Source organism: Eleutherodactylus coqui, chromosome 4 (genome assembly GCF_035609145.1).
Source record: "Eleutherodactylus coqui strain aEleCoq1 chromosome 4, aEleCoq1.hap1, whole genome shotgun sequence".
Classification (NCBI taxonomy): domain Eukaryota; kingdom Metazoa; phylum Chordata; class Amphibia; order Anura; family Eleutherodactylidae; genus Eleutherodactylus; species Eleutherodactylus coqui.
Genome location: NC_089840.1, coordinates 11,015,527 through 11,036,022, shown reverse-complemented (window position 1 = coordinate 11,036,022; position 20,496 = coordinate 11,015,527). Strand labels below are relative to the sequence as shown.

General features: G+C 47.3%; 1 protein-coding gene across 2 annotated transcripts in view; it reads left to right on the top strand.

Annotated features, from left to right (window-relative positions):
* Positions 1-19,995, top strand: part of PAXBP1 (PAX3 and PAX7 binding protein 1) — a 32,113-nt gene extending 12,118 nt beyond the window's left edge. For both annotated transcript variants that reach the window (XM_066599082.1, XM_066599081.1), the window contains exons 9-18: positions 4,696-4,798; positions 7,584-7,699; positions 7,805-8,004; positions 8,545-8,689; positions 10,722-10,843; positions 11,189-11,265; positions 11,964-12,030; positions 12,185-12,331; positions 14,598-14,752; positions 19,102-19,995. In XM_066599082.1, coding sequence (XP_066455179.1) covers positions 4,696-4,798; positions 7,584-7,699; positions 7,805-8,004; positions 8,545-8,689; positions 10,722-10,843; positions 11,189-11,265; positions 11,964-12,030; positions 12,185-12,331; positions 14,598-14,752; positions 19,102-19,219 — 1,250 coding nt within the window. In that variant the 3' untranslated portion in view covers positions 19,220-19,995. The remainder of the gene's footprint in view (positions 1-4,695; positions 4,799-7,583; positions 7,700-7,804; positions 8,005-8,544; positions 8,690-10,721; positions 10,844-11,188; positions 11,266-11,963; positions 12,031-12,184; positions 12,332-14,597; positions 14,753-19,101) is intronic.
* The last annotated feature ends 501 nt before the right edge of the window (positions 19,996-20,496 follow it).

The window sequence follows — 20,496 nt, the reverse complement described above, 5'->3', positions numbered from 1 at the left end:
CAGACAAAGGGTAACAGAGCAGCACAAACCCCTCTGCTTGTTGCCAGCCATGGGGTCACCGGAGCTTCCTGCCTGCTCCACCATATCTAGTGATCTCTCATCACCGAGAGTCGTTGAATGGTGACCTTGGGGGGAGCCGAAGCAAAGAGGATGAAGATGAGTACAGTGGATTAGGTGAGTATGGCATCATTGCCATCACCTTTCTCTCCTCTCAACCCTGTCTTTTCACACCCAGTCAGGTAGTTTTCTGCGGTGGTCTCGCCTCTCCCTTCATGGCTTCCCTCAACTGTCGTTTCCCTCCAGCAGTCTCTGGCCTGCCATTATGGTCTACCAACCCTACCAGCTCTGTCGCCAGTCGCGGATGCCATTTCTCTGCGGCTTCTGAAGTACTCCGCTCGCATGCACTCGTGCTGGGTGGAGGGCTCCTCTCTGGCTCTACACTCCCGGGACTCTTGTGTGCCTTAGTGCTGAGCCAGACAGGCCCTAGCGAGCTGTGATTGGGAAATGGGACACTGATGCTCACGGTGGCGTGCCTCCAATGGATGCTATTGCAGAGGCAAAGCACCCTCTGGCCGGCTAGGACTCTCTCTGACCCGGCAGACTCCTGTAATTGAGTTCCTGGCTTGTAGGCCTACACAGGCTGCAATGGGGAGTGGGACTTGCTGTCGGCGCATTGGAGGGGTGGTGGGACCTCCTGTCCGCGCGCTGTAGGGGGGGTGGGGACTTCCTGTCGGACACAACATAAAACATATGCAAGTTACCATATTAAAAGGCAATTTCAAATCTCTGTGTCACAGAAGAATTTAAGAGTACAAATTTATTACTACCTTTGTTCCTCTTCAGAACATATTGAATATCTGAGGGGGCGATCTACACCAGTGGAGAATATGGAAAAACCTGTAGTAGAGATAACACGCTGGCCTGGTGACCCCCTAACACAAATTTAGAGACCATAAAACCTTCACATCCCTTATCAGCAGCCTATTGACGCATTTACTCCTTTACCCATCTTGTACTGGTATTATTTGAAGTGCAAATTAATCACTTCATGTCTGTGCTTTTTCATCCTGTTATGACGTTGATTTAAGTCCGACAGTTCACTACAAGATCATTTATTTTTGTTGGCTATTAAAAGGTATCATGTCTACAAGATCACTTGGTTTCTCTCACTGAGAACAATCACATTTCAGTATCCTGAGTATTCGTGAAGCCTGTACATTGCTGGGGTACATCGGACAGGTACATTCCCCTGTATTCATCTTTAGCATTGGGTCGCACTCTTCACCTGTACGATTGCCAAGCTTCACAGTGTGCTGAGTGATAATGCACTAATCTCCGCTATCTTAGGTATAGAAAATACTCTACATAATATCTTGACTGTAGGTTAATTCTGTCGTTTCTACTGCCTTCGTACCCAAGGTCAGGGCGTCGGGCGCACTGTTTTACGTAGGACCTATCTGGGATGACTTGTCCTCAGCGCATGATAGGAAATCATTACTTGGTTTCCCCTTGCAAATTGAAATGTCTACTGGACGGGTGCACTCGTTAGATACCCTCTTCCCTTGAGATCTACTCTGAAAATTTAAAAAAAATCCTTGTGGTCTATGAGCCGTGAACATCCAAGCCTCAAATAACCCAGATCCTCCTCCCAATACCTGTGTCTCCTCTTCTGGGAGCCGTCCCGCCTGGATGGAACAATAGAACAGACTTGAAACATTCGGAGCCTTGTTCTTCAGCGCTCATCGCTCTCCACTGGGACTATTTCTCCTCAAAGGGGATTCCGGTCATTCCCTTCTATCGTTCCGGGACAGATTCCACAAGAATCCTGCCTTGGGATCATGTAGGTTCTTCTTGTTACTCTTCTGTCCTTCGGGCACCAGATCTACGAAGTTCCTTCTTTGCTGTGGGCCTCAATTGGCAGCAATTGCTTACCTAACCAACTGGGCGCGCACACGCAAAAAAACACCGCTACGGCCATATCAGTGGCATCCAGCATACTGTGGCAAACTAAGTGCAACGTTTCATCTCGCCTGATCTCCTACCTCCAATAGTGGAGCACTGGCATCAACTGTTGGGAACAGAGCGCTTCGGAGCTTGGGTCCCGCTCTTCTGGAGAAGGTCAGGATGGGATCTTCTTTCAGTGTTGGTTCAACCATAATCCGGCTTGCTTTTTTTACCAGTAGCGAACCGGGTAACACAGTACTTTCCTCTCTTTTGCCTTCCCCACCAGTTCTTCAGCCCTTTTGAAGATTGAGTCTGTCTTCCCTCATCTACAGAAATCAGTTGTCCTCGGCAAGCATGGCTCTGACTGTACCTACCGCTGGCTTGACTTCCATGTCTGTTTTCAGCTGGGCTTCCAGTCAATCAGCAACTTCTTCTTCCTTCCTAGTGATTAAGTCTTCTTGATCTCTAAATACCCTTTTACACGGAAAGATTATCGTTCTGGTCGTTTAAAGCCCGGCGCTCCCGCAGGGTTTTGATTATCGTCCCGTTCAGATTTAAGCATGCTTAAAATCCCGAACGACCATCGTTCAGTGTAAACAGCAGCTGTTCAGTACTGAACGGCCGCTGCTTAAAGTAGTGGGGAGAGAACTCTCCTCCAGCTTCCCCGCCTCACTGGCGGCCGTGCTGTGACCGATCCAGCGACACTCGCTCCTGTTTAACAGCACAAGAGCGAGGATACACAAGGACGAGTGTTGGGCATCGTTTGCCTTAAGTCCTGCAGAAAATACTACTGGGCAGCTGCCGGTGGACCTGTCGCTTACTTGTACCCACTGTGAACAGGCCACATCAGCTTTTCTTTTTTCCACCCCTTTGGGTTCTGCCCTAGAATGTCCCACGGTCGTCTTCTTTGTCCTCCAATGACACGGATGGGAAAATAGGATTTGTGTTACTATAACATCCCTTTCCTATCCCGTTCGTTGGGGGACACGGCACCTCCTCCAGTTGGTGGTTCTTTGCTGGTGGAGCTTTCATAAAAAGTGATCCCCAATCTGGGCCGCTTTTTACGAAGAACTGTCTGTCTTGTTATGGTCTTTATGGTTCAACTTCACGTGTTTATATTCTTCTTTCCTACGGCTTATGTACAAACTGAGCGCAGTGCCTGCAGGAGGGGTGTGCTCAATGTCCGCCTCCTAGTAGCAGAAGCTATACCCAAAGGTCTTCTGTGGCCCCCAATGAATGTGACGAGAAAGTGGCTTTTTGTTACTCTACATAAAATCCCTTTTGGGTGTTTTTTTTTTTTTTTTTCCTCTACAACTACCACTTTGTATGCAGTTATTTTGAGCAAAAACAAGAAGTGCATCCAGCAGGAAGGAGAAGTTGTTTCACGTTTCCCATTCCTGTTGAATCCACTTCTCGTTTTGACAAAAATTGAAGTGTTTTTCAGAAAACTCTGTGAAACGGCTCTTAAGGCTGCATTCACACGGGGCCGATTTGCTACAGATTCTGCAGGGGAAACAAGTAGCAGCAAAAAGGCTGTGATATCCATGCGCTGCGGACGAAATCCGTGTGTAACTTGACCTTCAGTGCGAGTCTTTAAATTTGCAACATGTCCATTTATGCTGCAGATTTCAGTGCAGATTTCACCCTGTGCAGGCCGAAGGTAAAAACTGCAGGAAATGCACCGAGATTCCGCATCAGAATCCACTGGAGGTTCTCTGCGTGTGATCACACCCTTACAGAGGCGATCAGTTGGGGTCTAACGGTCTCCATTACACTTAGTTTAGGCGGAAAAAACATGCGGTAGAAAAAGAATCTGCAAATTACAAAGTGTGAACTAAGAATGGACCCGGAGATGTAGGAAACTCGTGAAACTGCGGACTTGGGCCAGGTTCACACTTTGAGGTTAATGCTTGCAGCTCGGCTGTCTGGACCGCTGTGGAGTTTCTCTCGGGTTCAGGTGTTGTGTGAGCTCTTCCTACATGTAATGCATTATTCTGTATATCACCTTCCTGATTGTCGGGGCTCTTTAATCTCATTTATTGCACTGTTTGCCACTATTACCCTGTATAGAAATGTTCTGCCAGACTGTGTTGCTCCGGGGACAGGCGGGCTGCTTGTAGCAGCGGTCCTAGTTCTTCGGTTCACAGCACATTTTTAAAGGCATTTTTTTTTCCAATGTTAAAGGGAAAAGTAATGGTATTTTTCAACAGGATGCAAAACTGTGGCATGAATGGTGCCTATTTGCATTTTCTGACTGGGAGACATGGGTATCATGCTGGCTCCTATTAAAGTCTCATCTATTAAAGTAGTGATATAATATCACTAGGATATTCCATCATCTTATGATCGGCAGGCTCACACCAATCCTGAGAATGAGGGGGCTGCAATGCTTATCTAGTGCTTTGTCCTCTCCAGTGGTTTTCCTGCACGACACCCTCTATGACTGCAGAACAGCCCATCCAGGTGACTCAGGGTGGCCGAGGGCGCCGCCGTTTAGGGGAAACTTAGTATGAAACTCAGCACTAAATCAGCAGTGCGTCTCCTTCATTCCCCGGATTAGTCTCTCGCTGATCGTAGAGTAACAGCATGTCCTCACAATCTGCCGCCCCTTTGCAAGGTGGAGATACCCCATTAATTGGAATAGGCTCTTTAACTTAGGGTGTCATATGGTTGACTTAGAAGTTATATATGAAGAATGTGAAGACTTGTTTTAGACAGTCTGAATAACCTTCCTGTTGTATGAATTCTCAGGTAAAGCTTTAATGGCACCAAATCTGGACTCATTTGGGCGAGATCGAGCAGCTTATCAAGAGCATGCGAAGCAGCGGAGGATAGCGGAGAGAGAAGCCAGAAGGTATGGGATCGGGTCCAAATTATGGATATTCAGATTTTTTTTTAATCTGTGACTCCCCAAGTGTTGTGAAATTACAACTTCCAGCCATAATTTGGAGACCAGAATACCAAGAATGTTACAGCGGTGCTTAAAGGGAGCCTATCAGGTCCTTTAATGGTGCCTAGGCTGTGGCTACTACAGTATGGTCACAGGCACATGGATTTCAGCGGTCTGTCACTTATATTAATCGCTTCAGGAGGTTTTGAAAACCTAGTCCAATGCAGCTCATTAATACTGATGTAGTTTGTGCTCATCTTCCCCGCTGACTGACGGGTCAACCTGTAATGCTAAGTATATGTAGAGACCTGTTAATGAGCGGCAAGATAGGTAGGCTGAGCAATTAAAGTATCACTATTAATGACCTACATCAGCCGTATCTCTGCAGCCTGAAGCCATCAGTATAGGTGACAGACCCCAGAAATCAGCATGTCCCCATACTATAGTGCCCGCAGTGTGGGCCCCAATAAAGGGAACCTGTCATGTACTTTGTTGTCCTCACTAAGGACAGCATGAAGTAATGACAGGCATGCTGTTTCCAGTGGTCTCACGGGGTAATGTACAGGGGTGTTTTAGAACTTGCAGGTCATTTCTATATGTTTCTGCAGCTCCCAGCAATAGACGAGTCCAGTTTATCCATTGAGACCTCGTAGCAGCGGCCATCCACCTTCATAGGCAGTATTTTAGGTAAGCCTTGTAATGTTAGAAGACGGTGATGACTGATAAGCAGAGCTATCAGCACCTCATGAATAAACTGGACCAGTCTCTTACTGAGAATTGCAGAAACGAGCTGTAAGTTCTTCTCCCATAAGTGATGATCTGCTGGAATCGGCATGTCCGTCACTGCATCATGCTGCCCTCATTGAGGAAAGCATTAATGGCAGGACAGGTTTCCTTTAAGGCATCTGACAGGCTCTCTAAGTCACAATATGGTGGACCTTAAATGGGAAGGGGCGCCTAAAATCACTGCAGGCACAAAAAATAATAATTGTGTGTGTGTGTGTGTGTGTGTGTGTGTATATGTATGCATATATATATATATGTGTGTGTGTATAATATATATATATTACAGGCACACTCTCAGCTGCGCTGTCTTGATGAACTAGAACTCAACCTTTTGATAGTCAATGATTTGCCATATTAAGCAATGTGACAGACTTATCAGGAGAGCCGATAGGGAACTTGGGCCTCATGTCCACGGGGAAAATCAGGCCCACTGCGGATTCTTCATGCAGAATCCCACAGCGGGTCTCCTTTCCCGCGGACATGAGGCTAAAAAGATTAAACGTACCTGTCCGGACGCTGCGGATCTTCCCTCCATCGCGGCTGGATCCTCTTTCTTCGGCTCGGGGGATGTGCTCGGCACGCGGGCGCCGGGCACTTCATTGGTTTTTTTTAACTCCTGTTCTCCCGCGCTAACTCGCCGGAGAGTATAAATTCAGCTGCGGGTGTGCCGCGGATTCGGGCGGCTTCCATGGGCTTCAAGAGAAGCCTGCGGGAGACCCGCACTAAACGTGGAGCATGCCGCGGGTGTTTTCCCGCAGACGCAATCCGCACCTCAGGGGAAAATGACATCCACAGGTATTTAACTACCTGCGGGTGTCCAAGGCATCCCTATGGGGCGCAGATCACACTGCAGGGAAAACGCTGCGGATTCTTAATTTTATTTTAGCAGTGGGCATGAGGCCTTAAAGGGAATCAGTCAGCCCGAAAATGCTGTCCAAGCTGCAGGCGTCAGGTTATGGAGCAGATTTTATGGGAAAAGATTCAGTGTAACTTGTTTGTTCATTTAGATCTCTGCTCATTCTGAGCTAAACAGTCCATTGGGCGGAGCTATCAGTAACGGACAGCTATCTATGTAGGACTGTATATACAGGGAAGGCTGACCATCACTGATAGCTCCACCCACTGGACTGTTCAGCTCAAACTGTGCAGAGATATAAATGAATACTGCGTCTTTTCCTATAAAGCTATATATCGGACTACTCCGCCCCTCCTGCTCTGCAACATGATGCCTGCAGTTTGGACAGCACTTTCGAGCTGACAAATTCCCTTTAAGGAAGTGTCTAAGACGTCTAGTAAGATGCGCCACATTTATTGTACATTGTGTGTCACTGTTCTATTTTGTGGCAGTGTCTGCCTGTCTAGTTTTCGGCTCGAACTGTGCAGTTTTGGGGGCTTTTTTTAAGCCAAAGCTAGAAGTAAATCGATAAATGACAAGTAGTGAAGGGATTGTCCACTCGTAAACTATTGATGGCCTATCCGCAGAAGGGATCATCAATAGGAAATCGGCACGGGGTCACGAGTAGCTGATTCCTGCTGATCAGTTGTTCTCTGGGACCTTGTGTTTGTGCACTGAACTAACTTCTACAGAAGGCAAGCGGCTCCATTCCTACTATAGTGGTCATGTTTAGTATTACAGGTGAAGTTCTCATTGAAATGAATGGCCTGTTAAACCGAGCCTGGTCACTGCAGTGGGAACAGAGCCACCTGCAGCAATCCTGATGTGTCTCCTCTGAGCTAATATTGGTGGCCTATCCTAAGGATAGACAATCAGTACTTTAGAACTGGACAACCCCCTTAAGGGAAGACTGACGTCTACTCTTCTGTTTCTAGTCTTGTTTGGCTCAAAAAACTGCATGTGTGATTCTGTCTTATGCAATATAAATATAGGACCATAAAGTATCTGCAGAGTACAAACGTTTATGAAATCCTTTGTGTAATGGTAAGCGATTCCTCCTTCTCCCAGAGCACGGCGACGACAAGCTCGTGAAGTTTCTGGTAAGATGGCCGAACATCTTGAAGGTCTTTCTAGCGATGATGAGGAAACCTCTACAGACATCACCAATTTTAACATGGAGAAAGGCGAGTATGCCGTACTGTACGCTATAGTTACGGCCTGGCACCACCGTTGTGTTGTGGGACGTTCTCTAAGCTGGAATGCAAACAGAATTTACTTTTTTCTTTCAGACCGGATTTTGAAAGAATCCAGCAAAGTTTTTGAAGACACTTTGGAGAATTTTCATTCTATTGATTGTATCAAATTTCAGTTTGAGAATTGGCGCTCGTCTTATTATAATACGTATAAAGATGCGTACATTGGCCTTTGTTTACCAAAACTGTTAAATCCTCTTATACGTCTCCAACACTTAACGTGGAACCCACTGGAGGTAGGTTACGAATATTGGGAATTACACATGGAAGACATGTACTGGAATAATGATTGGTCTCTTCAGGGCTCATTCACATTTAGCATACAGAGACGCGCCAATCATGAGGGGCAAGGGCTATTTTAAAAAAAGGGGGGGCAGGGTCTCTAATAAAGGGACGACTGGAGTTTTGTGGGAAATAGTTGGTTTAATTTGTTTTAAAGAACCTCATAAAATAACAGTTCTGGAGTTTTACCTAGAAAGCGGAGGAATAACTGAGACTGCATGATGCAAAACCCTAAGAAAAGATGCTTCAGACTTGGTACAGATGCAGCAAACCTTAACTTGACGTTTAGCACGTTGTGATAACTTTACACCATTGTGATACATTGTAGTTATCATGATGCGCCAGTTAACGATTGCTTACATCCGTGTTGTCCTTGTATTGTATTTAGTATTGTCGTATTTTACTACAGCAGACGAGTCAGTAGAGCCCCAACTGATCATGTAAACCAGCCTGCTGCAAACATCATTTGTATTTTTATTTTTTCTTTCTTCTAGCCGAAATGTTGTGACTTTGAAGCCATGGGCTGGTTTGAGTCTCTGCTCTTCTACGGCTGTGAAGAGAAAGAATTTGATAAGGAAGATGCGGACATTCTGCTTTTACCTTCTATAGTGGAAAAAGTTGTTCTTCCCAGACTAACGGGTAGGTGCAGCTGATCTCCTTACTCGCCCCTCTAATAAAGGTACCTGCAATTAATTGATTTGCAGCTACTTAGATCAGCGATTGTGGTGTGACCGTGGTAGTACGCCAGAGCTTGGAATGCAACAGAGAAACCGAGGCATAAAGACTGTTTGCAGTATTTCTTGTTTAGTGATAAATTCTGAACAAAGAAATGTAAAGAGTATAACCAATGCGATTTAAAGGGGTATTCCAGCCTTTAACTGATGCTGTATTACCTGGTTAAGTCATCAGTAGTTGTTGGACAGGGGTCCGCCGCTCGGGATCGCTGTACACCAGCTAATTGGCCTGCTGTCCAGTGCAGTGGGTCAGACGTCGTCATCAGTGGCTGGAGGAAGTCGGAGCATTGGCTTCACTCTCATTGAATTCAGTCAGAGCGCCGCGCTGCTCTTACACGTCCTGCTGAGGACAGGATATGACCTCCTGAGCAAAATGCGTAGGGGCAGCACAGCTTTCAATGGGAGTGAAGCCTCCGCTTCGCCTTCCTTCCTCTGACCACTGATGACAACATGCAGGCCAGACGATCGGCTGATGAGCAGTGGTCACTTTTCATCAACTACTGTTGACCTATAGAGAGAGGTCATCCGTTAAAGCCCAGAATACCCATTTAACTTCTTCAAGACCAAGCCCGTTTGTGCCTGGATGACCGGGCCAAGTCTTAGAAATCTGGCAAGTCACATTAACAGAGAATAACGTAGCAAATGTTTCACATCCAAGTATTCTAGATGCTGGTTTTTCCTCATCTTGTACTTTATTTTGGGTGGTATAAGTAGACCAATACAATTTGCATATATTTTATTTAAAAAATGGCAAAATTGAGGAAAATGTTTAAAATGTGGTGTTTTTTCAACTGCAGTATATCAAATCTATACTGTAAAGTTTTATCAGACACATATCTCCACTTGTTTATTATGGAAGCACATTTGAAATTTTTTTCATGTTTTTAAGCAATTTAGGAGACTTGTCAATTTAACAATGTGGAAAGAACAGCGCCCCCTCAGCATTTAGTGTCTTATGTAGCCTTTCTCCGTGGTCGAACTGCTTATCTGACTACCTGCACCGTGTGCCTAGTATGCATGAATAGTCTGACACTGAATGCTGATCTGACTGGCCAGAGCTGTTCATGCGGACAGTTACTGGTAAATCAAAGCAGGTGTAGTGTTTTAGACTAATGATGCATACTAATGTATAATGGGCATCAGGACGTCAGAGAAGCCATGTGGCCATCTTTGTTTCTCCAGGCCTGGAGGGTTGCTTTAAGTCTGCACACTAGTCGTACCCTAGAGACCGGTCTCTGCTTACACTTGTTAAAGTTCAACTGCTGAAAAACCACCATGGGTGTTCTCTGTAGCGTTTGTGGGTTCCAGGAAGTGATTTATGGTGTCGCTGCTTCTTTTCTCTCTGGCAGCGCTGACCTGTCCTCTCTGAAACCCCCTAACATCTGCTGCTCAAAGCTGTCTTGCTGAGTGTTTGTCTCGCTCTCAGCAGCTTGCCCAGTTAGCCGTCTCCTTCTCCCAGCAGGGTAGACACAGGGTACCTGCGCCCACTCCTCCTGAACTACTCCAAGACTTAATGTGTCACCAGTCGTCTCAGGTGGGGTGGCTTTTTTCCCCCAAAGGGGCCACTCCAACGCAAACCCTAATTTTTGCATCCCTCTTGCTTGCTGGTCGGCTGGTTGCTGCCTTGTTTTCACCGGGTAGCGATGGGGAGAACAAGCATTTAAATAAAGCTCGTTCCCAATCATTGGCCTGTTTAGAAGGGTCTTTCGTTCTTTTCTGTCAGATCTGCGTATTGACATAAATGTAATACAGAAGCGCTTGGCGAACACTAATCATCATGAAGGAAAATGTCTGAACCCGTCAAGGTATTGATAAACCGAGGAACTAACCAACAATAATGACTCCAAAGGAGCTTTCTGGATAAGACCGGATTAACGTTGAGGGTAACACCAAAGGACCATAAGACAGTACGTGCGTCTTCTCTTTTGTTTCCACAGTTATTGCTGAGAACGTTTGGGACCCTTTTTCCGCGACGCAGACGAACAAGCTGGCAGCCGTGTTTCAGAAACTAATAACCGGATACCCGACGGTCGTAAATTCAGACAACAAAAACACTGAGGTACAAATAACTCGCTGATCTGGATCATTACTCTCTCCGCTCGCCCACTGTGGGGGTATACAGCAATATATCATTTTACCGTCATTCTGGTTTCTCCTTGAATGTGCGGCGCACGCAGCGACGGCTCCCGGGTGGACGTTTATAGCCCTGCTAGGAAGCAGATCACTTGCTTTTAATGGCAGTCAGCAGCAAGTGTGAATCCGGCTGTACTCAGTAACCACTATTCATCATTCTCATAGCAGAGTATAACGATTCCCCCACAACTCGGACCACCTGATACATTTTATATTCTATCTATCTATGCATTGTATACATATATTATATATTTGTGTTCTGGATTTTCAGGCATTACTGAAAGCGCTGCTAATGAGAATGAGGAGAACGCTGGATGATGATGTTTTTATGCCTCTTTATCCCAAAAGGTAAGTGTGTTTAATTTATTCATTTCTCATCATCCTGTATCTAAATGCAGATTTTACAATGGGGAACATTAAATGGCACTTAGTTAGTCGTCCAAAATCTGATAATGGCAAGCAGCTGCCTTTCTATTGTGCGTTACCAGAAGTTGTGCATTTAGGGTGTATTTGTTGCTGACGTTTCGCAGCAAAAAATCTGCTTATTACCAAAACCACAAGGCCAGAATGGCACCTAAACAGACCCTCTCTGTAGAAGCTAAATGCCGCAGATTTCAGCCTTTTCATTTCAAAGGTTTAAATCCACTGACAAAATCCGCAGCATCGAGTGACATGTTGAGGATTCAGAATCCGCATGGTAACAGTGTGTAAGGCTGAAAACGGACCTGTTCATAATGTTACGCCTCTATCTTAGGACAATCGTGTCTTTCTGAAACATCCAGGCCTAGAACGGCATATGGGGGCAACACAAACCGGCGTTGTGGGCTGCAGGTTGTGATGTGTTGGTCTGGGGTTGGAAAGTGTAGTATCACACGTGATGCATCCAGCGTCGTGCTCATACGTAACACTTGTCAGTATATTAGTGTGACCCTCCTTTATTAGTGGCAGGATAGGAGTCTGCATAGAGCCGTCACGTTATGGAATATCGTATCTATCCGCCCCGCAGGCTGACAAAGTAATGAGAGATTTTATGGGTTTCTTTCTAGTGTGATCGAAAACAAGAACTCGGGGCCCTGCGTCTTCTTCCAGCGCCAGTTCTGGTCTTCTGTAAAGGTAAGTGGCCGTATGTTCTGTAGGAGCCGCTCAGGGAAGATGATCTCCACCGATGCCAGCAGCTCTCGCTGTCTTGTGTATGAGGCCTTTCTTCTAGTTTAGGGATGACGTTTGACGGCGGCTCCGATGTATTTTATTCTTTTTTTTGCTTCAGTTATTAGGAAACTTTCTGAAGTGGCACGGAGTTCTTTCCAACAAGAGCTTGCAGGAGCTGGCTATAGACGGACTGCTGAACAGATACATTCTAATGGCGTTTCAGAATAATGAGAACGGAGAAGACAGTATTAAGAAAGCGCAGAGCGTGAGTAGGACGCAGACTGTGTGTATGCACGTCTATATACACCGGAGCAGTCCGTACAGTCATTGCCAGACTGGCACAAGTTTTAGTTTTCACAAAGTTTATTGATTTTGTGTTTTTAGCGCTTTTAGTCAGATGTTTCTATGGTTACTGAAGTACAATTATAAGCATTGCATACATCTTTACACTTTTTATTGAAAAATGCATCAGGTTTAGGCAAGACTTCTACACTTCTGGGCCAAATCCTGACAGATGATGACCCGTTCCTCCTAATCAGTGCTTAGAGTTTATGACCATTTCTGTGTTTTTGTTTGTCCGCCTGCTTTTTGTGGATTGACCACAGGTTCTCAATTGGAAGAGATCTGGGGAGTTTCCTGGCCACGGATCCAAAATGTCAATTTTTTGTTCACCACTCTGTTCTCACTTTTGCCTTGTGACATGGAGCTCCATCATGCTGGAAAAAGCATTGCTCATAAGGTGGCTCCCGCATGGCTGGGGGAGGTTCAGACCCCGGGCTTTATGCATTGCAGTATTCTTGTGCTGTCAGTGAGCCCCACCCTTTTGGATGAAAAGCACCCCCTCACATGAATGATGTCTGGATGTTTCACTATTGGCATTTTTCTTGAAGAGAAGTGACTTCTTTGCTGCCCTTGTCCCCCAAAGGCCTTCTCCTCACTGTATGTGCAAATACACTGACGCCTACCTGCTGTCATTCCTCAGCAAGCTCTGCACGGTTAATGAACCGGTCCCGGAGTTGAATCCTCTTTAGCAGACGGTTCTGGCACTTGCTGGACTTTCTTGGATGCCCTGAAGCCGCCTTCACAACGGTAGAAATGTTTTTCTTTTTTTTTTTTTTTTTTTGTGATTGAAGGTTCGTCCACATCGGCATCGGAGGTTCCGTTTGGAACCCGTGACTGATTTCTGCTAGAAAACCGGCTGAAATAACGCGGCACTCTGTGTTATTTCATCCTGTAAATTGCGGCAAAATGCAAGATTGCTGGCTGGAAATCCGACTGACCCCATTATAGTCCACGGGTGCCCATTCGGCCAGGGGGTGCCTGAACAGAGCAGAAAATTGGAACTCCCTAACGCTGATGGGAACAAGTTAGTTTTCAGCGCGAGGAATGACGTTACAATTTCTTACATTTCATCTTCATAACAATCCAGAGTTACGGCAAATTGTCACTATAAAAACTGGAGCAGAAAACTTTGTGAAAACCAAAATTCGTCAGTCTCAAAACTTTTGTCCACGACTGTTCATATGAGACGATTGTCAGTGGATCTCACGTTTATAGGATCAGTCAGTGATCCTGCAGTTATTAAATTGGTAGCTTGGCAAGGAGGCTGACATATGGGGGGGCTGCCCTATACGTACCTCCCCCAATGCTCATGTGTCAGCAGGAACCCTGAAATCAGCCTCTTATGATGCTGCACGCTGTATGTGATAAAACAGCCTGATGGGTGGTGTATTAACCCATTCAAACACTTGATCGGCTGCTAATTTCATACTTGAGCTGTCAATCAAAGGCCGGAGGGGGGCTTGAGAATCGCCTAATGCAGGAAGGTCAGAGCCGCTCTCTAATAATGACTTTATATTTACATTTGATGCTGATTTTGGGTTTCTTGATGAGGTATAATCAGCAGGAGAGGCACGTGTAGCCCATCCCTCATGTTGCGTTCCTACTGTACTATTGGAAGGGCTGGCGTCATTTAATGTGTGTGTGTGGTGGGCATCTGCTATGAGAAGAAGCAAGGGTCAGGCATATCCTTTCTTGGAAGATAAGCAGCTGCTAGCAGCGCCTATGGCAGTAGACATGCACGTATCTGATTTGAGCATGTCTGTTTATGGGAGGGCTCGGGTGATCCAGCTAAGGTTCGGGTTTAGGCTGTGTTCAGATATTTTCAGTCTTCTGTCACAGGTATACATCAGACATGTATACCTCTCACGGAAGGTCGCAACGTATTCCACTCTGTATGCATACAGAAGGATTGAATTCATTGTGAGCTGCAGTACCAATCCAAGCCACTGCATTACGGACAGTGCTATCTGCTCTTAGGACTATCCACACTGACAGCAGGCCTGGCGAACGGCTGATCATCGGCCATCCTGAGTGGTTGAAATCCCCCGATCTACTAGGATGATCTGTCTTGAGGATATATAGTAAACGTTTTGGAGAATCCCTTTAACACTTGTTCCAGGACCCTTTCTTCTCTGCCTTAATATCTTGTCACTTTCTCTTAATCTCATTTCTTTTGTTTGCCTTTTCAGGTTCTCGCATGCTTTCCGAAGCAGTGGTTCTTGGGCCTGAAAGGAGGTAAAACCATTCCACAACTAGAAAACTTTGCCCGGTATCTCAGCCATCTGGCCGGCCTCATCTACAGGCAGCATACAGGCTGCTCAGACGTGGAGAAGCGAAATGCAAGGTGAGTTTAATATGACATAAATGTCAGTAAGCTGTCTGTAAAGGGATCCAAAATCAGCCTAAAATATGCATCCCTTTAATTTAAATGGGGAAATCCACAATTTCCTGCTGTGGTTTGAGAGGTGAATCCATGCAGAAAAATCCAGCACCGATTCCGTCATGTGAACCTCCCCTATAGGGGAATCAAGCTGAGCTTCTGTTAAAAAATGCCAGTGTTAGTTGTCTGTCGAAGACCATCTGTATTGGGGGAGCGATTATAGGGGTCGTCCAACTTATAATTTAACTGCAAAACTCCTTTCCTACACAGTAAAATAACAAACGGTGATCTACTCACTTCTTCCCGCGGCACTTCCCCGCATCTGCCTTGTGACATCACGTTAACAGCCTGGTTATAGGACGCTACAACCAAAAACAGCTCGGCAATCGATCACTGAGTCTGTGATGGCCCGTGAACCAGGCACAGAGGACCCAGCTCCAGCGTGGGGAGAAGCGAGCACATCATGGCTTACTTTGGTGCCTACAGATGAGCTATAACTTGGACAACCCCTTTAACCCTTTCCAATCCAATGTCGGGCCTGCCCCGACATCATAATTTCCCTCCACAGCTCCGATGTCGGGGCAGGCCCGACACTGCAGTGCAGGAGTGGATCTGCACCCGATCGTCAGACACATCAGGTACAGATACACTTCTGCACTGGTCCTCATCGAGGACCCCTGAGGAGAAGGCAGAAAGGGTTTTTAACCCTTTCTGCCTTCTCCTTTACACATTACATAGCGCTCAATTAGCGCTATGCAATGCATAGAGATTCCGGCCGGCGATCATGTGACCGCCGGTGTTACCTGACCCCCAGCGGTCACATGAACGCCGAACCGGGAGCCTGCACCGTGGGGAAACCTGCTTACCTGTCCGGTGTCTTCCGCATTCTCCCTTCTGTCTCCCGGCTCGGCGATCATGTGACCGCTGGATGCCACCTGACCCCAGCGGTCACATGATCGCCGAGCCGGGAGGCAGAAGGAGAATGTGGAAAACGCCGGACAGGTAAGCAAGATCCCCCACGGTGCAGTGAGCACCTGCACCCTCCTGAACTCTGTCAGTTCAGGAGGGTGCAGGGAAATGTATTTTTTCTCACCCATTCTCCCCAGCTGCAATTTATTTGGAGCTGGGGAGAATGGGTGGGTGAGAAAAAATAAATGGATTGGAAAGGGTTAAGCTGTTGATGGGGCGGTCTTCCATGTATCCCTCTCAATATTTCAGATCGGCTCCGAGCACCCACCAATGTGTAGCGTGCTTGGACTGGCATAGCGGCGCATCCACATAAGTGGCACTGCCTCACACTGTAGTTCAGTCCCGTTGGTGTTTCAGATACTGAGGGGCAAACAGATGCCACATTATGATGTGTGGGCATTGCTGGTGTGCCCGTACGATGATGGGCAGGGCAGTGACTGTAACATTCAGTTGCAGCTCTGCTTTAAAGGAGATGTCTCGAGGCAGCAGTGAAATATTTTTTTTGCCCAGTCCCCCTTCTTCAGCATACATTACTAAGTACCAATGTAAATGGCTTTTAAAGCCGGTTCCTACTTACAGTTCTGGCGTTTCATGAACTTATAAAAAGTTTCCCAAAGATGGCCGCCGCTTCTTCTCCCTGCGCTTGCTTCAGCCCGACGTGCTCGCTCCCGAGACGCCGGTCACGCTTCGTATTAGCAGGGAGCTGTCCAGTGCTGATCCTTTCCCCCTGCACAAGTAACCCAGGCTTCATTATAGCAGGGAGCTGTCCAGTGCTGAATTCTCAGCAGAAGGTACTGTAATGCCTCCCTGCAATTCACTTTCCACTGTTTTAGATGAAATAGTTTTTTCACCTAAATATATGTGTGTGTATATATGCGTGTACACATTTTATATATATATCTATATATATATATAGATATATATATATATACAGTATACGTGTGTATGAGTATACGCGTATTCGTGAGTGTATATATACACACACATTATATATATATATATATATATATATACACCCACCCACACGTGTTTGTATATATGTGTGTGTATATATGTGTGTGTGTGTGTGTGTGTATATATATATATATATATATATATATATATAATATGTGTGTGTGTGTATATATATATATATATATATGTGTGTATGTATGCATGTGTGTATGTATGCATGTGTGTATGTATGCGTGTGTATGTATGCGTGTGTGTATGTATGCATGTGTGTATGTATGTGTGTGTGTATGTATGTGTGTGTGTATGTATGTGTGTGTGTATGTATGTATGTGTGTGTGTGTATGCATGTGTGTGTGTGTGTATGCATGTGTGTGTGTATGTATGCGTGTGTGTATGTATGCATGTGTGTGTGTGTATGCATGTGTGTGTGTGTGTATGCATGTGTGTGTGTGTGTGTGTATGCATGTGTGTGTGTGTGTGTATGCATGTGTGTGTGTGTGTGTATGCATGTGTGTGTGTGTGTGTATGCATGTGTGTGTGTGTGTGTATGCATGTGTGTGTGTGTGTGTATGCATGTGTGTGTGTGTGTATGCATGTGTGTGTGTGTGTGTGTATGCGTGTGTGTGTGTGTGTATGCATGTGTGTGTGTGTGTGTGTGTGTGTATGCATGTATGTGTGTGTGCAGGCCCCGGCGGCAGGCTCCGGGGGCACGGCGGCGGGGGCACTGCGGCAGGCTCGGGGGCATGGCGGCGGCAGGCTCGGGGGGCAGCGCGGCGGCAGGCTCGGGGGGCAGCGCGGCGGGGGCACTGCGGCAGGCTCGGGGGCATGGCGGCGGCAGGCTCGGGGGGCAGCGCGGCGGCAGGCTCGGGGGGGCAGCGCGGCGGCAGGCTCGGGGGGGCAGCGCGGCGGCAGGCTCGGGGGGGCAGCGCGGCGGCAGGCTGGGGGGGCAGCGCGGCGGCAGGCTCGGGGGGGCAGCGCGGCGGCAGGCTCGGGGGGGCAGCGCGGCGGCAGGCTCGGGGGGGCAGCGCGGCGGCAGGCTGGGGGGGCAGCGCGGCGGCAGGCTCGGGGGGCAGCGCGGCGGCAGGCTCGGGGGGCAGCGCGGCGGCAGCATCGGGCGCACGGCGGCAGGCTCGGGGGCATGGCGGCAGGCTCGGGCGCACGGCGGCAGGCTCGGGCGCACGGCGGCAGGCTGGGGGGCAGGGCGGCAGGCTCGGAGGCAGGGCGGTAGGCTAACACATCACCCCCGACCCCTCACTTACATGGGCGGCTTCTAGGCAGGGCTTCTCGGCTGGGCGGCTGTGCTTCTCGGCTCCGCGCGGCTGGGCTTCTCGGCGCTGGGCGGCTGGGCTTCTCGGCTCCGCTCGGCTGGGCTGGGCTTCTCGGCTGGGCGGCTCTGCACCTTCCTCTAACAGGATGGTAGCAGAATGGCCGCTCCAGCGCGCTCCCGAGAGGTTACAGCTCTTCTGCGCATGCGCAGAAGAGCTGTAGCGGCTAACACACTGAAGCGGCTCGTGCTGAGCAGAAGACCGGACTGCGCAAGCGCGTCTAAAAAAGCAAGCCGCCAGCGATTTTAGACGGAACCATGGAGACGAGGACGCTAGCAACGGAGCAGGTAAGTGGAATAACTTCTGTATGGCTCATATTTAATGCACGATGTACATTACAAAGTGCATTAATATGGCCATACGGAAGTGTATAACCCCACTTGGTTTCGCGAGACCACCCCTTTAACAGAGATTCTAGGAAATTACAGTTTTTGTTCTTCAACGCCTTTGAATACCACAAACAATACTGAGGGCATTCAGAGAAAAACACCTAATCAGCAGGGATCCCAAGTGGTGGACCATGCTGATCCTGAGGATAGAGCACCAATAGTTTAGTGCTGGGAAACCCCTTTTAAAGGGTTTAAGTTGTAAAATGTTTGCCTATCCTAAGGGATAGGTCATTAATAGTAGGTTGGTGGTGGTCCATTGCCTGGGATCCCTGCCGATTAGATGTTCACCGGGTTGGTGCACTCATGTACTCAGCTGAATTCTGCAGGAAGCAGACAGCTCCGTTCTAACTGTATTGGCCAGGCTTGGTATTGCAGACCAAGTTCCTATTGAAATGAATGGGGAATTTGCCTACAATACCATGCCTGGCCACTGTAGTGGGAATGGAGCTGTCCGCTTCCTGCAAAAATCAACTCAGTGCAAAACCACACTGGCCTGGCAAATAGCTGATCTGTGGGGGTCCCAGGCAACAGGCCCCACCAATCTATTGATGACTTATCCTGAGGAGAGGCAAACTATAATTTACAATCGGGAAACCATTTAATCTCACGTCCTACATTTTCTAGTGTCCTGTTCTCCTCTTTAAAAAAAATTGATTTTCGTCTTTTTGCTTCCCAGAGACCAAATCCGACAGATAGTGAAATTGCTTGCAAGTATCCACGCCCTAGAAAACGCCATGTCTGTTGCAAACGACTACAACGTGAAGGACATCAAGGCTCCGTCAGATGGGAAATAAAGCACCTGCTCCTCTTCCCCGGCCCGTCTGCTTTGTACATAGCCTGTAAAAACTCTGAAGCTGTATAAAGTGTTTTTATCGTACCAGTGGACATACGTTGGACGACCTGTAATATATCGGCCCGGTCCTGTGTATATAACCAGGTGTCAGTGCACTCGCTGCAGAGCATGGCAGCACATCGCCTCTGCGTGTGGAGGAAGCACAAGCGGTTGGTTGGTGGCTTTCTCCTAGGTGTCCTTTTAGTGATATGAAGCTCTAAGAGACCAATGGGGTCTGATAGGTTTCTGTAACGTTATGGCCAGGACGCAGCGGGGATGTGATTGCAAATAGCAGGCTCAGTGTTTACAGTTCTTGGCAAGTTGCAATGATCACATGAATTCCGACATGGCCATAAGACAACCGGATGACGGCGCTTGAGGTTGTTTTGGAGCCACTGAGCCTAAATGGCAGCTTACAAGAAAGTGCGAGGTGCCCTACAGCCAGCTCTGGTATCTTCTAGCACTTGGTGGCGAGCTTGACGTTCTATGTACTGTGATGTAAAGATGGTAATTTATTCTATGTATCACCATTACCTGCAGGCTAGTAGGTGCGTGCTCCAGTCGCCGCCTCCTTTTAAATCTCACATGCCAATTTACAAATGTTTTGGGGAATTGTTCCACCGTGTGCCTGACCTCTACAAGACACTAGCCATTCATCGTGGGGTGGAGTTGTATAGCGAGAAGATTAGAGGAACTTTTGTTTTTGTTTTTTAATAAAGTTACTATGTAATGGAAAAAGTTTGTAGCAAAAACTTCCTTCCCTTTTGTACATTGCTCTTTACTTCTCCAAATGCAGCCAACAAGGTAAACAATGGATATTCAGGTCACCGCGGCGGATTTATGACTTTGCGGAACTAGGATTTTGATGATGCAGCCTTAGGATAGATCACCGATATCGGATCAGTTAGGGGGTCTACCATATGAAACGGTGCGACCGCCTCACTGCCTGCTAGCACAATGCTGTTCACTACGTAGTTGCTGTGTCTGGTATAGCAGCTCCATGCTTGAATAGGACTGCGCTTCACATAGACCATGTGATAAATGTGATGGCAGCAGCCACCCGGGCACCTCGGCCTCTTCAGAGCTGATCAGCGGGGTGACTGGTCAGCGCGTGCCACAGATCTGATACTGTTAAGTATTTTGCAGATGGGTCATCAGTATTTTAGTCCAGAGAGGCAGAACCTGCAGCGGAGCCGTCCGTGTGATATCATGAAGTTGGCTTATCCTACTAGAGATGTT